This window comes from Anabrus simplex, chromosome 2 (assembly GCF_040414725.1).
Source record: "Anabrus simplex isolate iqAnaSimp1 chromosome 2, ASM4041472v1, whole genome shotgun sequence".
In the NCBI taxonomy this organism is placed as follows: Eukaryota; Metazoa; Arthropoda; class Insecta; order Orthoptera; family Tettigoniidae; genus Anabrus; species Anabrus simplex.
The window spans coordinates 1,090,509,900-1,090,531,100 of record NC_090266.1 but is presented as its reverse complement, the minus strand read 5'-3'; the positions used below and the strand labels follow the sequence as shown (position 1 = coordinate 1,090,531,100).

At 39.5% G+C, this 21,201-nt stretch overlaps 1 protein-coding gene across 4 annotated transcripts in view; it reads right to left on the bottom strand.

The window, feature by feature from the left end:
- Positions 1 to 21,201, bottom strand: part of cmb (combover) — a 522,232-nt gene that overhangs the window by 115,329 nt on the left and 385,702 nt on the right. For all 4 annotated transcript variants that reach the window (XM_067139692.2, XM_067139691.2, XM_067139689.2 and 1 more), the window contains 3 exons: positions 15,502 to 15,668; positions 12,382 to 12,603; positions 599 to 1,089 (listed from right to left, as the gene is read on the bottom strand). In XM_067139692.2, coding sequence (XP_066995793.2) covers positions 599 to 1,089; positions 12,382 to 12,603; positions 15,502 to 15,668 — 880 coding nt within the window. The remainder of the gene's footprint in view (positions 1 to 598; positions 1,090 to 12,381; positions 12,604 to 15,501; positions 15,669 to 21,201) is intronic.

Here is a 21,201-nt window from a genome sequence, read left to right as displayed (position 1 = left end):
GCTTCAAATACTTTTTCATGGTACTCATACATATACGGTTAGGTTAGCTGACGCTCTTCGAAGAAGAAAAGTGAAACGTTTGCCACAGAGGCCTCTGGAGTGATACTATAACTTTTTCAGAATGAAATTAAACATACACTTTCACGTAGGATCGGATTTCGGAAAATATTACAAACGAATAAGCCGTAGTGTGGATATTATCCATTAAAACGCAAGTTTTGAACAAACTGATTGTTGTTTTGTACCAATTTTAATGTGCATGGGGACTTTCCTGACTTTTACAAAAAATCTGATATAACGACTATCCATTATAGAGAGTACATTTTTTGCCGTTATGAATTCTCGCTATAACAGACTTCTCCTGAATTTATAATCATAAAAGAAGTGAAAAAAATATCCTTCTGTTTTTATAACTACTATTCCTTTTCTTATGAAGAAAGGAAGATTTCAGTTAATGAGAATATCACTGGACTGAATTCCAAATGAGTAAAGAACAGGTGTCAGGACATATGAAATACAAAATAAAGTACAAATTTATGCTAAATAGAATTTATGTAATGTATGATTTATACTATATTGAGATAACATTACATCTTACCTCCGGAAATTATCCCAGTAGTTATTAGCTCTATTTCCAGGAGGAACTTGATTATTTAACGCAGCAGGAGTAACATTAGGCTCATGACCATGAAGATGTTCAGGGACCTCAAGCCATGGAGCAACTGGAGCTGTTCGAGATGTGGGAGATGAAGCATAGACAGCTCTTTGCAAGCCAGGAAGAAGTGGTGTTTCTGATAATGCAGAAACAGGAGCTGATGTAGGTGCTAAATTTGGTAGCGAATGTGCACTGGTGACACCCGATGAACCTGGAAGAGTTTCATGTTGCTGGAACAGTCCACCACTGTAGGAAACTTTTAATGGCTGGTGGGAATGATTTGAAGCATTAGTGTTAGCGTGATCCATGCTAAAACGATTGAAAGGATGTAGACTGCTGTTGTGCGCAGGCATAAGTAACGGCTCTTCAGGGTGGATAGTTGCATTTGTAGAAGGAGAAGTATTCTCTTCACTATGGTGGGCCTTCTCTTGGAGCTAAAGAGATAACAAACACTATTATAACTTCAAATAATGAGAACAAAATGTAAATAAAGAGAAAGAATTCTGGAAAAAAAGATCCTTAAATTTATTTACCTGTATGGGCTGAGTACATGCAAAACCTCACCCCTTAAAATCTGTTCCTTCAATAGATGGGCAAGAAATAAGACACTGATCACAAGTAAAGATTATGAAAGTATAATATGGCAATACACAGCCACACCAACATATTTCTTCTGAAGAGGTTAAATGATTTCTATGTAAAGTATTTTTGAAACAAGTTTGTGCAGTGTTAATATTTTTATTAAAGGGTACAAAGGTACAAAAAATGACTCCCTATTATTAGTCCAACCACACAGGGTTTTAGAAAGAACTGCAATGCTCATATTGCACTTCACAATTAAGTTTATTCTAAGATGGGGAACCTATTGCCCTTGGAATTTAAAAAAAATCCTTAGTGATCAAAGTTATCTTAAAGTATAACTCATGGCAAAATGAAGGTCAAAAAGAAACAAATCAGACATCAAACACCACTTAAAGTAAATACCCAGTCTAAAACTTTAAGGTACTGTCTTAAATACTGATTTATGATGAATCCGAATAATAGAGATATCCCTTCTATTTTGAAATTCTTGAATGCGTTGGTTGGGATATGAATAACAGCCACTACTGTGAGGATCTTGGAAAGATGTATTCAAAATTTGTACGTTGCAGAGAGGAAACACGTTAAATCACAGCTAAAAAACCAAAGTTCAAATCACCAAACAAGGAACAACAGTTTTGCCCTTAAACCATATTCAATTCGCTGAACATTCCAGTGAGACTTGGTGCCATTATACAATGTCAAAAACCGGGCGAGTTGGCTGTGCGGTTAGGAGCGCGCAGCTGTGAGCTTGCATCTGGGAGATAGTGGGTTCGAACCCATTCCTAGGTCTTTCCTACCCCATCGGTGCGACGTAAAACAAATAGCAAAAATAAAAAAAAATTTTAAAAAAATAAAAAAATAAAAAAAAGTGTCAAAAACACTTTTCTATCAGCTAAAATTGAAAACACTATATTTCACAGTGGCAGAAAATCAAAATCAGACTACTTTACCTAAGAAGAGGAAGAAGAAGACAGCAATATATAGTCAGTCCAAAAGTAATGTATCCAAAATTGAGACTCCTAAGGCAGACCTAGCAAAAGGCAGCAACAGAAATTCTCAAATATATTATACATGCAGCAACAATATTAATGAATGAGTGGCCATTTAAATTGCTGTATTTCTCACGTAACAAACATCCATGCATAAGTTATGCCCTCTGATTGAACATCACAATGGAAAAATATATACATACATATTTGTTCTGCAATCTAAATTTCCCTGGTTATTCTACCTTAAAAGTTGCAAATTAATTAACCAAGCTACAGTTTTGTAATATCTGAATTAAAATCATTGTGTGTCAGCAACATCTACTCAGGAACAACCTTTGTATTCCTTTGTATTGGTACTTTAGCTACTTCCTATGTTACAAGACATTTGTCTAGTGTATGATCTCAAACACCGTTACAGTCCGAAACAAATATATTTTACTTTGGATGCGGTCAGTGACCTCATAACTGATTTTTGTTAACCCATAATGCGACACGTACTCTTAACCACTCTGTAGCGACAAGAGCACGAGAGACTCACATCCACGATAATTCAAAATATGAAATTATACTAATACTAAATGGATGTAAGACTTCATAGCTATACATACAAGTAATAATAATAATTATTATTATTATTATAGTAATAATAATAATAATACATCATGGTGGGTCCGCTGGGTCCGGTTGATGGTGTCTTCGTTCCTGGTGATGGTGATCCACAGGTCCTCGCGTGGCATTCGGAACTCCGCTGGCTTTCCCCTTGTTCGTACCTTTGTGTTCGGTCAGGTGGCACCCTCATTTGGTGGTTGTCGGTTCGGGCCCCATTGGTTCTCAGTCTCGTCGAGGGGGTCCCACTGGCTGTGTCGTAGCCACTGATGCCTCCATCTCGTGGGACATCGTCTGAGCCTCCCCATAGTTCTGTTCCATGCTGAACATCCTCCCTGGGCCGTTCGCGGTGCCGTGGAGCTTACTGCGGCTGTTGAGCGCCTCGCTCTTCGTGTCGTGCTGGTATGGCCCATTCACAGTTGCGCCATCTGGTTGTTCAGTCTCGGCGTTGAAAACCCGCGGCGCTTCATCAGCGCGCTGCGCCCACTCCCGAAGGCGGACTTGGCAGTTGGCTCCTGGCTGGTGGACACTGCCATGTCTGCCGAATTCTCCCACAAGTTCCTCGCAGGTCGAACATGGATGCGGGATGCGTCGTGCTTCCATATCCTGCTCACGAAGTCCAGTGTTCGGGTATTCGGTTCCCTCTTCCGACGTCGATCCGGTCTCGAACTGGGCCCTGATTTTCTCCTCGAGTTTTCCCAACTGGGCCCCGATATTCTTCTCGAGTTTTCCCAACTGGGCCCTGATGTCCTCCTGAAGTTTTCCAAACTGGGCCTAAATGAAGGAAGTTAACTCTTTAAGCATTACCACGGTCCTCCGGCCGTTCTTCATTTTCAAGTCCAATAGATTCAATAGTCCTGTCACTGTCACCAATTAATGTATCCACAAAGACGCACATGAGATGCTGTCAGTTGGTACAATTAATTTTATTCACATATATTCACAAATTAACACACACACATAACCATAATCAGAGTACCAAAACACTTCACTTCAAGAATATCAACAAAGCCACCATTATTAAAATCAACTGCTAACACTTCAATAAGGAGGTGTCCGGCTACATAGCAAAATGGTTAGCATGCTGGCCTTTGTTCACACGGGTCCGGAGTTTGATTCCCGGCAGGGCCGGGAATTTTAACCGTAATTGATTAATTTCGCTGGCACGGGGGCTGGGTGTATGTGTCGTCTTCATCATCATTTCATCCTCATCACGACGCACAGGTCGCCTACGGGTGTCAAATCAAAAGACCTTCATTTGGCAAGTCGAACTTGTCCTAGGACACTCCCAGCAATAAAAGCCATACGCCATTTCATTTAATTTCAATATGGAGGTTACAACTTCAAAACACAGTTCGAAACAGATGACTGCGTATTTCAATATGGAGACTGCAAATATTGCATGTCAGCCCGTGATGTGTACTTGCTACACCATAACTCTACTAAACAACAACCAACAGTAACTCCAGTAACTAACTTCACCGTCAAGATTGTCCCCCTACATATGTGCCTGGCCAGGCGTCTAGAAAGTTACCTTACAAAAATATATCTTCTCGAAAACTCGAGAGTGCATAATACACAGTTTATAATGTACAGAATATTCTCAATCGTTCTTGTGCCTAATAACATTTTGGAAGTGACAGTGTGTTTCACAATTAATTATGGACTACAATTTATATACAGGTAAGAATACGTTATAATATTAATTTACGGGTATTAACGGAACTGATATCAATGTCTATTTACAACACAATGTTTCATGACATAGCCTCACACACAATACGATCATTCGACTATGTAAATAATAATAATAATAATAATAATTGTACCGGGCGGTACACCTCCGCGACGCGAGTTCAAATCTTGAGCCAATTGAAACTCCCCTACAGGAGAAACTCTGAACTTGAAAATCTGTATTAACTCAACGGTTATTCAGGAGATGTCACTACTGTAAATTTTGTAATTTTGAACTGTGTCTATTTCGATTTGTGTTTGTTTGCTCCGTATCAAGAAGTTTGGACATTCTCTAACAGATGTCTCTACCAAAAACTATGATAACGCACTCTGGTGCAATGGAATGAACTCCCTTGCAGAAATTTTGTATGCTTAAGTTTTTCCTCTACTAAATTTTGTTCTGTGGTTTGTGGGTTGGCAATATTAATCCTTTCTTTCCACCAGTTTTGAACTCAGCCAATCCCGACTTTCTGTAATTAATTTTCCACCAATCATAGCTTTCTTCTTCAAATTTCCATGTGTAATGCTTAGTCTACCAATAAAGTCGGGTGGGTGTGTCTACTCATTCTTGAAAGGTCTCGAATTTTCCACGAGGGTATAAAAACTGCTGATTCTCTGGTCTCGGGGCCAATAGTATAACATCTACTCTGTGTGTGTGAATATGTAGCAGGGGGTGGGAAGCGCCTCGTTCTTCGGGCAACGACTCTTCTACAAGGTAATGGCTTTTTAACTTCTTTATTTTTTTCGCTAGCTCAGCAGTTTAACTCTTGGAGAAGGTTCGAAACCTTTAATATGTAATCCATCTCCTTAATATGTAAATCCCTTTTTCTATCTATGTAAAAACTACTATTTCTTGAACTGTAATTCGGGGAGAGAGAGTGCTTCACCCTCTCGAACTCCCCTTCATTTTGAAATTGAGGTGACTACGCTTTTCTAACCGTTTTTACTCTTCCTTAAATTGTTTAAATCTTTCAGACGAGTCACCTCCTTAGCTTGGGACTAGCCCCTGTATATCGGCCTAGAGCAGGGCCATCCAAACAGCGCTCCCCGAGCGCTGGCGCTCTGGCCGCGCTCCAAGCCAGTGCTCCGAGTGCTTTGAGGGAAGGTAGTTTCGGTAGTGGTGGGAGGAGCTTGGCTAGCTGAGCGAGCGGTCTGCCCGCCGGGCCGAAGAGAGCATCCGATTTTTTTAGTGTGCCACTGAGATTTTATGTTTAAAAAAACACAATTTGTAACGGCATTACAGTGCCAACCACAGGGATTATTACGGTGATTTGACAGACGCCAGTCGCTAATCGAAGTTGGAAGAATTGAAAGAAAATTTCAAGCAGCACTGTTCTGTAGATATTATTGTTTTAATTTTTAAATGCTTATTTACAAACAGGAATGTATAAATGATTGAATTATCTGAAGAACACTAAAGTTGTGACTTGCCGTATTTTTGTCTGACAGGAGATTGAGGAGAGTGAGGTGCTGCCTTCTCCATTAATTGTTGTTCCATATCAACGGCCATATTGTCTATTCTGCGAGGTACAGCACTTTACGAACAAGCTACAAATGTTCGTCGCAAATTGCCAAAGCTGGGAAACCCTTCGCGGAAGGGAATGTAATCAAGGAGTGCCTAATGGACGCGGCGGCATGTATTTGTCCTATAAAGCTAGTTGAGAAATTTCACAAACTCTCTCTTTCTCCTCACACTGTACCTCGCAGAATAGACAATATGGCCGTTGATATGGAACAACAATTAATGGAGAAGGCAGCAAATTTTGTATCCTTTTCCATCGCCCTCGATGAATCAACCTACATTGCGGACACAACTCAGATCGTTATTTTCATTCGAGGGTGGATGACAATATTCGGCTCACCGAGGATTTCCTAGACTTGGTAGCTCTCAAAGACACCACTATCGGTTTCGATATTTTCAAAGCAGTGGAGTGTGTTTTTGAGTCAATGGGATTAAAATGGGAGCGGTTCACGAGTGTAACGACGGATGGAGCTCCTGCATTACGTAGTCTACGCACGGGGTTCCTCAGCTATGTAAAATTAAAAATGACAGAGCGGTACTACCCTAATGGCAGCAATCCAGTGCTTGATACACCAGGAGGCAATCTGTGCAAAAGTCGCCAAACTTAAAGACGTAATCGGAACAGTTGTGCGAGTGGTAAATTTTATTCGATCCCATGGACTCACGCGCCGTTAATTCAAAGAGTACCGGGCGAGTTGGCCGTGCACTTAGGGGCGCACAGCTGTGAGCTGGCATTCGGGAGATAGTGGGTTCGAAGCCCACTGTTGGCAGCCCTGAAGATGGTTTTCCGTGGTTTCCCATTTTCACACCGGGCAAATGCTGGGGCTGAACCTTAATTAGTACCTTAAAGGCCACGGCCGCTTCCTTCCCATTCCTGGGCCTTTCTTGTCCCATCGTCGCCATAAGACCTACCTGTGTCAGTTTGACGTAAAGCAAATAGCAACAACAAAAAAAAGTCAAAGAGTTCTTGGATGACATCGAATTGGAGTATCCGGATATCCCGTACCATGCAGAAGTAAGATGGCTGAGCAAGGCGAAGGTGCTTCATCGAGTTTTTTGCTTGCGGAATGCAACAGATACCTTTTATGACATGAAAGGGCGGCCCGAAATTATTTTGCGTAATCCTAAGTGGGTGGCGAACTGGGCCTTTTTAAGTGATATTACTGTCCATCTGAACACCTTGAACACTTCGCTTACCGAGCTCGATAGCTGCAGTCGCTTAAGTGCGACCAATATCCAGTATTCGGGAGATAGTAGGTTCGAACCCCTCTGTCGGCAGCCCTGAAGATTGTTTTCCGTGGTTTCCCATTTTCACACAAATGTTGGGGCTGTACCTTAATTAAGGCCACGGCCGCTTCCTTCCCAGTCCTAGCCCTTTCCTGCCCCATTGTTGCCGTAAAGACATATCTGTGTCGGTGCGACCTAAAGCCAAAAATCGCTTCAGGGCGAAAAGCACAATATCTGCTATTTGGTGGAAGAAATTCAAGAGTTCAAATGAAAATTGATTTTGTGGGAAAACCAGTTGCGTGCAAGGAACACAGGACATTTTCCATTGGTTGAAGCAGTGAAATAAGGTGTCGACATTGATGAGTACTTGCAGGTAATTCGCCAATTACAAGAAGAGTTTGAAAAGAGATTTTCTGAATTATCAGAACTCCAAGCGGTGTTAGATGCAATTGTTCGAACATTTTCTCTTAGTGCAGACAGTGCTCCACAGCTATTTCAATTAGAGTAGCTTGAACTGCAGTGCAATGTTCGTCTTAAAGACCGCTTTCTAATGTCACGAAGTTTGGAAGAATTTTATAGTGGCTTTCCACAAGAAGAATACCCCCTTTTATATAAACATGCATATAAAGTTCTATCAATGTTCGGCTCAACGTACATTTGTGAGCGTTTATTTTCGGTTCTTAAGCTTACCAAAAGTAAACACCGTGCAACGATGAGCGATAGAAACTCGCGTAATTGTTTAAGAATATTGGTATAATATTGGTAAAATTTTGTTTAATTTTCCTCTCAGGTATGTTCAAATTTCAGTTTTGAATAAATCGCATTACTGTATTCTTTACTTAACACTTAATTTAGTTTCCTGCATATTCCATACATCGGAGTACCTTTCGATCTGTATATGCGGTATATTTGTTATGGCAAAACAGCCCTATCAATATGATCACAACAAACCCACAAAAGCCGTCGGACGAACGACTGTACGTACGTATCTAGTTAGCGCGGTCCGAACATCGTCTGTCTCAGGTCTCCTCGCTGCCACACTGTAGTGGTGGTAGGGGAAGGAGCGCTAGTCTGACTGCCCATTGCTCCCCGAGCACGGGCGCGCTCTCGGAGCGCAATAGCTGGATGGCCCTGGCCTAGAGCCACCTAGGTTTTAATATGTAGAGTTAGGAGTGCAAATTTATGCCTCCATCCCCTTTGCTTTGGGCCAGTAAGTTAACCTGATGTTTCGTTTTCTTCATGCGAAGGGCCCATAGGTTGGGTATTAATTACCCCTGTTTCCTTGTGTGCCTTAAGGGCAGATAGAAGTGAAGTTTGTTGTAGCCTTTGATAGGCTTGTAAAATTGAGAGCAGGTCTGCTCTTTTCCTTAACATTGTAATTAGGAGCAAGTGCTCTTTGGCATGATGGGGTTTTCTGCCCCTTTGTTCATTTTGGTACCTTGGTAAAGTTGGGCTAATCGCTCAAGGATTGTGATTGTGGGGCTCGAAGCCCAAAACCTGGTAAAAAAAACCCCTGAACAGAAAAAATTATTTTGTACCTGCCTTTCGTTGTTATTTCACCTAGTGGAAATTGTTGAATGTTGTTATCTGTTATTTGTTGATTTCGCAAAGAAAATATAACCTTTGTTAAAGTTTTAAATTAACTTTAATTCTGTAGTTGAGACCTATTCCAGCCCGCACCTTCTTTCACCTCTGCTGATCCACCAAAACACGGGAATAATAATAATAATAATAATAATAATAATAATAATAATAATAATAATAATAATAATAATAATAATAATAATTCGAGAGGATAACGGACACGATTCGGAAAAGGGAGGATTCATTTTTATGGCCATATAGCACGCATGAGCACACACAGACAAACCAATAGGATCTTTTCCTACTTTCTTAACAAGAAAACCAAGGGACCCTGGTTTATCGAAGTTGAAAAAGACCTTCAGGAAATAGGAATCACACTCAAAGACATCCAGAAACGTGCTCCTCTCCAGAAAAAGCTCCAGGGATACAAGAGGTTCCAAGAAAGGCCAAAGTTGAAAACAGGCAAGAAGTGGACTGATGAAAGAAAGGAGGCTCACAGAACGAGACTGCGTGAGTACTGGGGAAGAATTAAAGCTCAAGGATGCAAACGGTTGAAATAATGTGGTCCACAGCAGGCCGAAACGAAGAAAGAAGAAGGAGAAGAAGTATTCGAGCTTGATATTTAGTGTTAGTTACCCATGGGTGAGAGAACATTGTTTTCAAGTTATATCTGTTATCACACTTGCGTCAAATTGTACCTGAAGACAGAACGAGTTTAATTAAATGATCACACTCGTAAAAAAAAAAAAAAAAAACTACGTTTTGTTCTAGGTTAGATGTTTATTTTTCACAGAGTTTTTAGGATTGCAGGTTTTCAGCACTTTTCTCGGGGCACTGGTTATTGGGCTTAAGGAGAGCAATTGAGTCTTGAGAGTTTGTAATATGCTTGGAAGATTTCTCAGGCCTCACGATTTGAGATATCCTTACCGCTGTGGTTGGTCATCGCTCATTTCTGGGACAAAGCCTTTACAAAACGTAGTTTCTATGCACTTTTACACATTTTAACATGTTACCTGAGGTGAACATTTCACAGTTGCTAGAGTTTTGAACAATGCACTCTATCTTCTGGCACCATCAGGCATCATATAAGATGGTATTCTTGGGATCCCAACAGATGCTGCACCTTACATACTTAAAGCCATGGAAGGTCTCAGGATATTACCGTATTGGCCTGAAGATAAGATGGGGATTCTTACATTCTCATTTTTTACGTTAAAATATCCTCATAAAAACTGCAGTCATTTTATATGCACAGACTAACATACAAAAAGTTCATTTTAAATGTGCAGCCATTTAACACCTATAGCCTACTGGCTTGTGCAGCCAGTATCTCAATGTGCTTTGCAGCCGAGCTCAAGGTCGTGAATAAACCAAAATTTCTCGAGTTTTGATGATAATTTTTTTTTTCAAATAAATTTGTGCCCTGTGATAAGTGATGGGCAGAAATGAATACAATGCATTTGCAAACTTCTGAGAATGGATACTAGCATTCCGATTTTGGCCTACTTCGGACTGTGGAAAACAACAGGTTTACTTGTTCATCTTTTCTTCTCCTCCCAGAATTTTTTCATCCTTGACTGTTGTTTGGCTTGGCATTATAGAGTTGCATATTTTTCAATGAACTTGGTTGATCAATGTTACTGACCTGAAAGAAGTTTTCACAGAAAAGTGATGTCATTTCTACAGTAAAACTGAATTTTTAACTCCTGTAATTTCTGCAGGGGTTCTTGTAAGATTATAATTATTACAGTATACATATTTCATTATTGCAGTGGTTAGCCAATTTTCTGACGGGTTTTAATAGTTTCCCAGATTTTTCGTTTTTCAGTACCATACGTGCGGTTTTCTGAGGTTCCTCCGAAAACGGAGAATCGTGGTTCCACGGTACACAGTTCTGCCTACCTAATCTCTTCAAGCATTGGCACATCCTTGATCACATCATCACTCGACAATGTGACAAGAAGGATGCCCTTATCACCAGGACAGCTAAAAATGTTGTTGCTGGACGGATCACAAGTCAACATTCTATCAACTCAGGATCAGTCTTTGCTGTGAACCACTAATGCATCTTTGAACCCTGTCCAAGCAGAAGTTTGATACATCTAAACTTTGAGATGGATCCAATGCCATGAATTTCCACAATATGATCTTCAACACGCCAGCTAATCCTCTGGTCAACACAAAAAATATAGAGCAAGAATGGGCAACATTGTAGAAAGCAACCACAGAATCTGTTGAAAAAATCCATTGGTGATGGGAAAAAGATAAGACAAGACCGGTTTGATGACAATAAAGAAATTTTCTGTGTCATCAATGCTAAATGAGAAGCCCATTTATCCCTTCTTCAAGACTCATGTTCAGAAGAGGAGTGCATTTTCTCAGGCAAAAATGTCAGGGGCAAATAAGAGATTAACAACTGGTGGCAACAGAAAGCCCAGGAGCTGCACAGAATATCTGATGTCCGAGACTTTTTTTGCTAGTTGCTTTACGTCGCACCGACACAGATAGGTTTTATGGCGATTAAGGGACAGGAAAGACCTAGAAATGGGAAGGAAGCGGACATAGCCTTAATTAAGGTACAGCCCCAGCACTTGCCTGGTGTGAAAATGGGAAACCATGGAAAGCCATCTTCAGGGCTGCCGACAGTGGGGTTCGAACCCACTATCTCCTGGATGCGAGCTCACAGCTGCGCGTTCCTAACCGCACGGCCAACTTGCCCGGTATATCCGAGACTTGCAAAATTTCTATGCAGGAATAAAAAGAGTTATACGGCCCAACTTGTTCCTCCACCGGGACACTGAAAGCTGCTGATAATGCTACTACTATTACTGATAGTCAAGAAATCCTAGGGCATTTGAAAGAACATTTCTCCACTCTTCTTAACTGGAGTTCAAATGCTGCCGAAGACTCTCTCAATGATGTGCCTATTCATCCCCAACAACCATGGTTGGCTCTTCTGTCAACATTCAAGGATTTCAGTGCTATTCACAGTCAACTGAAACCTGGCCCAGACAACATTCCTCTGAAATTGATTCAAAGTAGAGACCTACCTCCAAAATTACAGACTTCTTGCCCTTATACTCTTAATATGGGAAAACTGCAAAGTATCAGCCTTTAAAAATGCCACTATTATGACTCTATTCAAAACAGGTTATCATAGTGTGTGTGGCAATTCTGGTCTAACAGATCAAATGATTGCTGCCCAGATAGTTCCAGATTTGATTCCTAGTTCTAATGAAGGAGGTTTCTTGGTAAAAGGGTCTGGAATGAAGTTGATCCAACCATGTAAGGACAACTGAAGAACTATTCATGCAAGATACAACAGTGAAACAGATATTAATGTCGGTGGATTTATCATCATGTGATCCAGTTCAAGGAAGGCAGAAGTTCTTTGAGTTGAAAGGTTTTGGTTTTGGTGAAATATATGTGTAAATATGCATAATTTTTCTCCCTACGTATGTTTACAAGGAAAGTGGACTTACAGATGTTACAGTTGATCTTAAAGATGTCAAATCACGTTGCTGTAACCATAATATATAAGAGATCTGATTCATCGTTGTCAGTAATAATTGTTGCTGTTGTACTTGGGTAGCAGCTAGCAACTGTTGGTAGAACACATCTGGAGGAGCTCTGCAAGATATAGGAGGGAGCCATGCTGGAGGTACAGCATTCTGATGAGCTGTGTTACTAGCATCCAAGGGGTTCTGAAATAAACAGAAATAACAGAAGTTTTTACAAAGAGAACAGCATCAATCGTTGATTAACTTCTAGAAAAACTACAGAACATCAAATATTACACAATCAAGCAAGCAGTTTTACAAAGCTGTTAATCTCATCACCAAAGTTTACAGGACCTGCAGTTTTATGAGGAATCAAAATATTAAAATCACAATGCTGATCAATGACAGACAATGTAAATTAAAATGAAATACAATTTCATTTTAAAACTTGAATGCCACACCTGTGTTGTGTACTGTGCTATATCTAGATAACTGATAGGTTGAAGCAGAAAAATAATACTCCAAGGAAATGTCAAGTCACTTGGATGTGTACAACACATGCCCATAAAGAGAAGACCCTTCCGATTTCTAGCACCCATTCATGCATCAAAAGTCTGCTAGAACTTTCTGAATAAATCTGAAGTCATACAACCATTTTTGTTGTTGTAATACCACTATGGCAGCGTAGCAATGTTCTTAAAGAAACATGGCTTCAGGAATTTCTTGATTACAATGGAATCCAGTTTGTCACTGCTATCTGCATTGCTGCATATGTGAACAGTAATTATCTGCTGGCTAATTTTCTCTCCATGGCAGGCTTCTGCTTAACACTCGATGTTTCAGAGAGCGTAAGTTGATAAAGCAGGCCAGCTCCACCCACTTTGTACATATCTTGAGGTTCAATGTCTTGGAAGAGTAGTGGCAGCACCTCTTCTCAGCAGTATTCATAAGTGTCATCAAAAACTGTAGCACATTCACCACAAACTGTCCTGCAAGTAATTCCATATAATTTCTTGAATCTATCCAGCCAACCATTCAAAGCTGTAGGGGTGAAGTACAGTGGGGAATTCGAGGGCCCTGGGACCACTACGGTAGCAGTGAAGGCCCTCCAGGAACTCTGAAAAGCAGTGGCAAAAGGGGCTCTGGTTAAGACGCAGCAGGTCATTATGCACGTTAGGTACCAAAATGGATAAAAGAACAAAAAAAGCAATGTACATTTAAAACATTTAAATCTTATAATAATAGTATTTTTTAAGTGATTCCGCATACTGTATATGAGTTGATTATGTGTACAGAAGATATGAGTAGAATTTTGTAAATAATATAAATTTATTAAGGATGAGCTGTGTTTTTAATAGAAAAAATGCTAATGTAAATTGTATAATACTGTATTTTAGGAAAAATATCTTCTTTTCTTTTTAACTTAAAATGCAGTTGTTGAGATTAATGTATTTTTGTGTATCATTTGCCACTGAGGTAGAACCTCATTTGCAAATAAAGTATTTTGATTTGATTTGAAGCTTGCCTTTATGCTATCAAAGGTGCTGGGTACACAACTGGATGCTTGCACCCAATCATGCATGTCCCACTCCTTCCATTTCTTTGCAGTCTTTGTCATTAGTATTCACATCATCAAACCCAGTTTTATGAAAGCAACTGGAGATTGTTTCCTTAGTTACTGTTTTCCAAGCTCTGATGAGCATATGCGCTCTTTGTAAGATGTTCGATTTAAAAAAAAATCCTTCTGGTCAATAAAGTTCATTTGCAATACTTGCTTTTCAGGTTACATTTAATTCTTAAAACCCTAAATTCATGGGCAGCAGTTTGTGCAATTTGAAGGAATTAAATGTGCTCCACGGTACATCAGGGGTATCTCTCCTGCTTGTCGTGAGAGGTGACTGAGAGGGGAATCTCCAGGGGTTCTTATTTTGGAGCATGAGTGGCTGACCCACAGCCCTCTAGCTGAGTCTGGTATTACTTCCACTAACTAGTGCCAGTCTCCTCACTTTCACCTGTCCTATCTGACCTCTCTTGGTCAACTCCTCTTCTCCTCCGACCCCAACAATATTATAGTTGTGAGGCCTAGAGAGTGCCTGACTGTTAAGAGAGGATGGTTGTCCAGTTGCACTTCCTCAAAAAATAACCACCATCACTAGTGAAACTTGAAAATGAGTTTCTTCTCTCACAGATTATCAAATTAGGTTTCCATATGAAAATCTTAATGAAATCTCTAGATAAAACCGATTAGTTTTTCTATCTTTAGAGATTCACCTCCCAGATATACAATGTTAAAAGATGGATATTTGTCGGTCCACAGATTAGAATAATTTTGAAAGAAAGCATTTTCAAGAAAAACATAAACCTTGGGAACTGGTAGCATCAAAATCCTATGTATTTGTTGTTAAAGTGTTCTTGAGGAATTATAGGGCCAAAAACTGACTAAACTTTCAATAGTATAAAGACAAGCTTCAAATGGTTGGCTGGATTGATTCAAGAAATTATATGGAATTACTTGCAGGGCAGTTTGTGGAGAGTGTACTGCAGTTAATGATGGTTATGAACACTGCTGAGAAGAGGTGCTGCCACCAATCTTCCAAGCCTTTGAACCTCAAGATATTTATAATGTGGATTAAATTTACAAATTCTGGCGTACACAGCAAATGTAATAAGAAGTATTTCTTGTCCACCTATTCAATACAAATCACCTTTTTGGTGTTTACACTTTCATGCTGTGTATAACATCATTCAATATGGAGTAACCATGAGGACAATGACCTGTAATAAACTCTCGGGTGCTATATGTTAATGAAGGATCATTTCTTACAGTCACATGTGTATTCCTTCCTGAACACTGATGTTATAAAAAAAGTTCTAAATTTCATGCCTAGTGAAATTAGTCATATTCTTGAAATACAACTTCCCATGCAAATAATCTCTCCAAGGTGCATGCTGACTTAGTTTGAAGAAAAAAATTGGTCTAATAACAGAAACCAGAAAAGAACTGATGACTCACCAATACAATAAACTGAATTCCAAATTAAAAAGATCATGTTATTTCAAGTGGCAAAATTATTCTAGCAGTATGAAATGAATACAACCTACCAATGACTGTTGATGTAGCCAACTAGCCTGACATGGACAATGATGAGTCCTTTCACTTTCATGACCCCTGTTACAGGCACTATTCATATTTCTAGGTGGTTCGGTTCTTGGAGCAGCTACCTGTGATGAAGGTGTCCACTTAGCTCTTGTTAGGCCTGTGGCACTGGCTACAAAGATAGAGAGTGAAACAATGTACAAGATATTGAACTCTATGCTGTAAAAATAGTAATAATAATGTTATTCTTTTTACGTCCCACCAACTACTTTTGACGGTTTTCGGAGATGCAGACGTGGCAAAATTTTGCCCTGCAGGAGTTCTTTTATGTGCTGGTAAATCTACCAACATGAGGCTGACATATCTGAGCACCTTTAAGTATCACCAGACTGAACCAAGGTCGAACCTGCTAAGTTGGAGTCAGAAGGCCAGCGCATCAGCCATCTGAGCCACTCAGTCCGGCATGTCCAATTAGTAAAATATGATGTAAAGTCTTCTGTAATGCATAATTATAGGCTAGAATGGTGAGAAATCTGTTCCCAAATAATCTATTCTGAATTTCAGTGCAGAAGTTACGCCTAACAATAAATTGTTAAAAGTTTAAAAATATACCGTAATTGTTAGAGCCAATAATCCAGTGATGGGTCTTGAGATTTGATACAAGGTACTAATCTCAGCTTTCATATATGCAGATAACTCCAAGAGAAGAACCACTCAGGGTTAAACCACTCAATTTCTGTTCCAAATTCTATTATGTAGTATCTTTATAGTACTTTGAGAGACAGATTTGAACTCCATACTGGAACTGTACGGTGGTTATGTAAATGCACCTAAATAGAGCAATGTGACTCAACCTTCTATCTAAATTAATATTTTATAAAGATTGTAAAAATTTTACAAATGGAAACACTGAAAATCAGAATCTCATAATTTTTGTTACAAATGGAATAACCTCTTAGGATTCTGCAGACGGACAGGCACAACCCACTGGCATGAGAGCTAGCGCCATTGTCCTACAGAAGTACCAACTCTTCAAGTGTCTGCATCCAGAACGGAGCGAAAACGAGATCTTACCAGATATCACTGAGCTACTCCACGATAAGTTTTGGCCCCTAGTGAAAATATCACAACCCAGATCCTTTGATGATCTACGCAGAATCATCGCCCAGCTGGAGGAGGAACATAAGAGCAAAGCTACGGAAGAGCCCAACGCAGTTAGGAAGGGCTACCAGTGTGGAAGATCAGGACACCTGAAGAACAAGTGCCCAGCCTTGACATTGAAAAACAAGGTGTGGCCAATTCTGGATTGAGGGGGGATGGAACCGGGTACAGGAATGCACCTCAAGACCTGACAGATAAGCAACCCTGGTCAAGTAAGACAGGGATTGGTCAGATAGTGAGTAGAATAGGCCAACCCCGCTCAGCTATCATCTTAAAGATTGGCAATGAGAATTTTCCAGCCATACTCCACAGCCAAGCAAGCCATTTATTTGTCAACGGGACTGTCGCCAGATTACTACTGCCTATGAAGTCTCACCACCTCGGAAGGGTAGTGGGAGCAGCGGACGGGGTAACCTATTCCATCTAAGGACAGACTAACCTAACCGCTAAATGCATGAACATGCCTATTGCAATTGATGTTGCAGTGATTGAAAACCTGATACCTGATATCATATTAGGTCATGGCTTTCTGATGGAATACAAGGTGATCCTAGACTATGCAGCTCATGAAGTCTTTTTGGGAAAGGACAGACGTCTGAGGGTCACCTGGCACGATGGAAATCTCTGGACTCGCAAGGATACGGAAGTTGACATAAACCTGGAAGATATCCAGTTAACACATCTTCGAGTGAATGAAGAAGAGGAGCTGAAACACACCTTAAAGGATTTTTTGGAAGTCATCACCAATAAAATAGAACAGACTACCACGGTAACACACACCACTGAATGCAACGCTTCCTCACCCATCAAGCAACGTCCTAACGTATCCACAAAGATGCACACGAGATGTTGTCAGTTGGTACAATGCTTTTATTTACATATATACACAAATTAACACACACATAACCTTAACAACGGTATCACAACAAACACTTCACTTCGAGGATATCAACAAGCCACCACGATTAACCCTGGATTACTAAGCTTTCATCTGCCGGACGATGTGCGCGAATATTAGTAGCTCCCCTTCCCCCTAGTGCAAAGATATTTGCTTCACTTTCTCTCTAGCTTCCTTTATGTGAGTCCTGACCTTGTAGAGAATAGCGCTGCTAACGGAGCGGTTGTTTACGGAGCGGAGGCTCCGGCGCTTTCAATCGGTGCCTCCGGAGAACCTCCGATTGAATTACAAGCGCGTAGTTTAAATTTGGTACGGGAGAAATGAACTAGCATTTTCTCAGGAACTTATAACTTGTCGCTGTTAATGTGCAAAACTAGGCCTCTCAGTTAATACCTTAATTATTTGGCGATATTACAGATACCATTCTTACATACAAACATTGAATGACCAAGCTCGATAGCTGCAGTCGCTTAAGTGCGGCCAGTGTCCAGTACAACTCCTTTAGTTTTGCCAATTGCCACCTTTTCAATACAATAAAAATATATTACAAACTTACATATTCATTATGATGTTTATATGGTACATGTTTCGCTCCTTTTCGTGAGCATCATCAGCCAAACTATCATTAATCTAAGATTGTATAAGATCATAAAACAATTCTTTTGGTTCAAGATTACTCCTATAAAACTAATTAATAATCTTATAACATTTTAAAAGTCACACAACAATAAAACTATGTCTTAAGCTAACACTTTTTGTCTAAAATCTTCTTCAGTCTAACATTTTATTGCCGAAACTCATCTGGTGAACATCTTTTAAAATTGTTTAAAAATAAGAATAAAATAAAAAACTTTTGAGATCTGGCTAGTTGTGTTGATTCCTGTTGCTTAACTTGTATAATTGTCATAAAAACTTCATAACAGTATTGAATATTTTCTGCAGTTGATAATTGTCATTATGGTCGATAGACTTGTTCTCGTTGCTGGAGTAACATTTATAAAATGTATTGGTATTAATTTATATTATCAATGGGGTAAAATTGTTCGTGAACAAGCTTGTTGATGAAACACTTTTTGATGTGATATTGGATTTTAAATGTTCTCGAACATTCCATAATGGCTCGTTGGTTATTTTCCTTTCTGCTGCGTAATTGTTTGGTGTTACACCTAACCTCTTGAGAACTACTTGTTGTCCTGTTTGCACTTCTTGTGTTGTATGAGTGTTAGACTGAAGAAGATTTTAGACAAAAAGTGTTAGCTTAAGACACAGTTTTATTGTTGTGTGACTTTTAAAATGTTATAAGATTATTAATTAGTTTTATAGGAGTAATCTTGAACCAAAACAATTGTTTTATGATCTTATACAATCTTAGATTAATGATAGTTTGGCTGATGATGCTCACGAAAAGGAGCGAAACATGTACCATTTATAAACATCATAATAAATATGTAAGTTTGTAATATATTTTTACTGTATTGAAAAGGTGGCAATTGGCAAAACTAAAGGAATTGTATCACAAGAAGATATTCAATACGGACAAGGAAAATTAAGTTTATAATCTGCAGTGTCCAGTATTCGGGAGATAGTAGGTTCGAACCCCACTGTCGGCAGCCCTGAAAATGGTTTTCCATGGTTTCCCATTTTCACACAAGGCAAATGATGGGGCTGTACCATAATTAAGGCCACGACCGCTTCCTTCCCACTCCTAGCCCTTCCCTGTCCCATCATCACCATAAGACCTATCTGTGTCGGTGTGACGAAAAAGAAAAAAACCACCCCACATTGAATGACAAGCGCATAGTGTGAACTTCATACGGGAGGAATGAACGAGCATTTTCACAGGAATTTATAACTTGTCTCTATTATTGCGCGAAACTACACTCCTTCTTTAACTTTTTTTAAAAATGCTATATGTTTGGGGCATCGACCTTTGAAGATCTTTTGCCTCTACTTGCACCATATGTGAGGAAACCTGCGTGTATTATATAAATGGCTGTAGTGTAAAGTGTTGAATGCGAGGAAAGGAACGTTAAGGATGACACAAACACCCAGTTCCCAGACCAGGGATATTAATAATTTAAATTTTTAAACCCTGACCCGGCCGGGAATAGAACCCGGGACTGTCTGGTGACAGGCAGACGCGTTGCCACCTACACCGCGAGGCCGGTGTTTACGAGTCATTTGTGCCACTTTTACAGCACAGAACTTACAGACTTGAACCGCTTAAACTCCTCCGTCTGCTCGTAAATAATCATCCCTTACTTCTGCACGTCTTTCGCGTTTTTTACATATGTCCAGAGATTAAAAGCGAATTCAAATTTAACTTGAAACTACTGTATTCTAGCGCCAATATAATGGGAATATTTCCATAATAATGATAATAATATGTTAATATAATATAATATAATATAATATAATATAATATAATATAATATAATATAATATAATATAATATAATATAATATAATATAATATAATACATTATAATTGCATTTTCTTGATAACAAATGAGAGGATGCATTAATTATTCTGAATGACAATACGTTCTTTGTTAAGGGGTATTGTATGGAATATCGGTGATATAGATCAGTTTTTGTGTATGTAGGTAACGATTTTTATAGGGCACCTACATTCATGGACGTAAGTTTGAAATTACAGCCCACTACGTCCTTACACTCGGAGCTACTGTTGCGAATAGGAGGCGGCCCTCCGGTTAACCTCCGGGGCTCCGTAACTGCTTTGCCTCCGTCGGTAGTACCGGAGGTCACCGGAGGAGCGCTGTAATCGTATTATGCGATTCAATCAACAGGAGTTCAGCCTCCTCTTCAAAGCGCTAGTAGAGAACAGTTATGTCACCGTACGTTGCTTCATTCATTCTCTATGGGGACCCCGTCGTCTGAGGTACGAATGCTTAGGTACGAATGCTTAGGTACGAATGCTTAGTGACGTTACTTTTCTATTAAACGTACTTGAGCAGTTATTTATTTATTTATTTATTTATTTATTTATTTATTTATTTATTTATTCCTTTACTCTGCATATTCTAAAAATAAACAATAGCCTTTTGCACACTGTGACAATGGGTACTTCCATTATTAAAATAAGAATATATAATTTCATTGTTACATTCTCATTAGCTGTAAGGAATGTAACCATGGATAACTGGTTTACCTCCAACCCACTGGCTGAAGACCGTTTGAAACCACCGTACTCTCTGACAGTTGTAGGAACAATAAGAAAGAATAAACACGAGATACCACCCGAGCTCCTTGAAGTGAAGCAGCAAAAAATTGGCACGTTGATGTTTTGTTTTCATGGACCAAAAACTCTTGTATCCTAAAAGCCAAAGCAGGGGAAAGTCGTTCTGCTATCCACTACTCACGAGGGCATAGAAATAAGGGAAAATAGTGGCAAACCTGCAGCAATTGAATTTTATAACGAAACAAAAGGTGCAACAGACTCTTTCGTACAAATATGTTGCAGCATGTACTGCATTAGAATGACCCAGCACTGGCCTCTGTGTGTATTCTTCACTATGATCAATATGTTCTTAGTGAATGGATATATTTTATTCTGCCACATCCTCCGAAAGGGAGGAAAAAAACCTATCTCAAAAAGGGCATTCGCGCAGCAGTTAAGCAGTGAC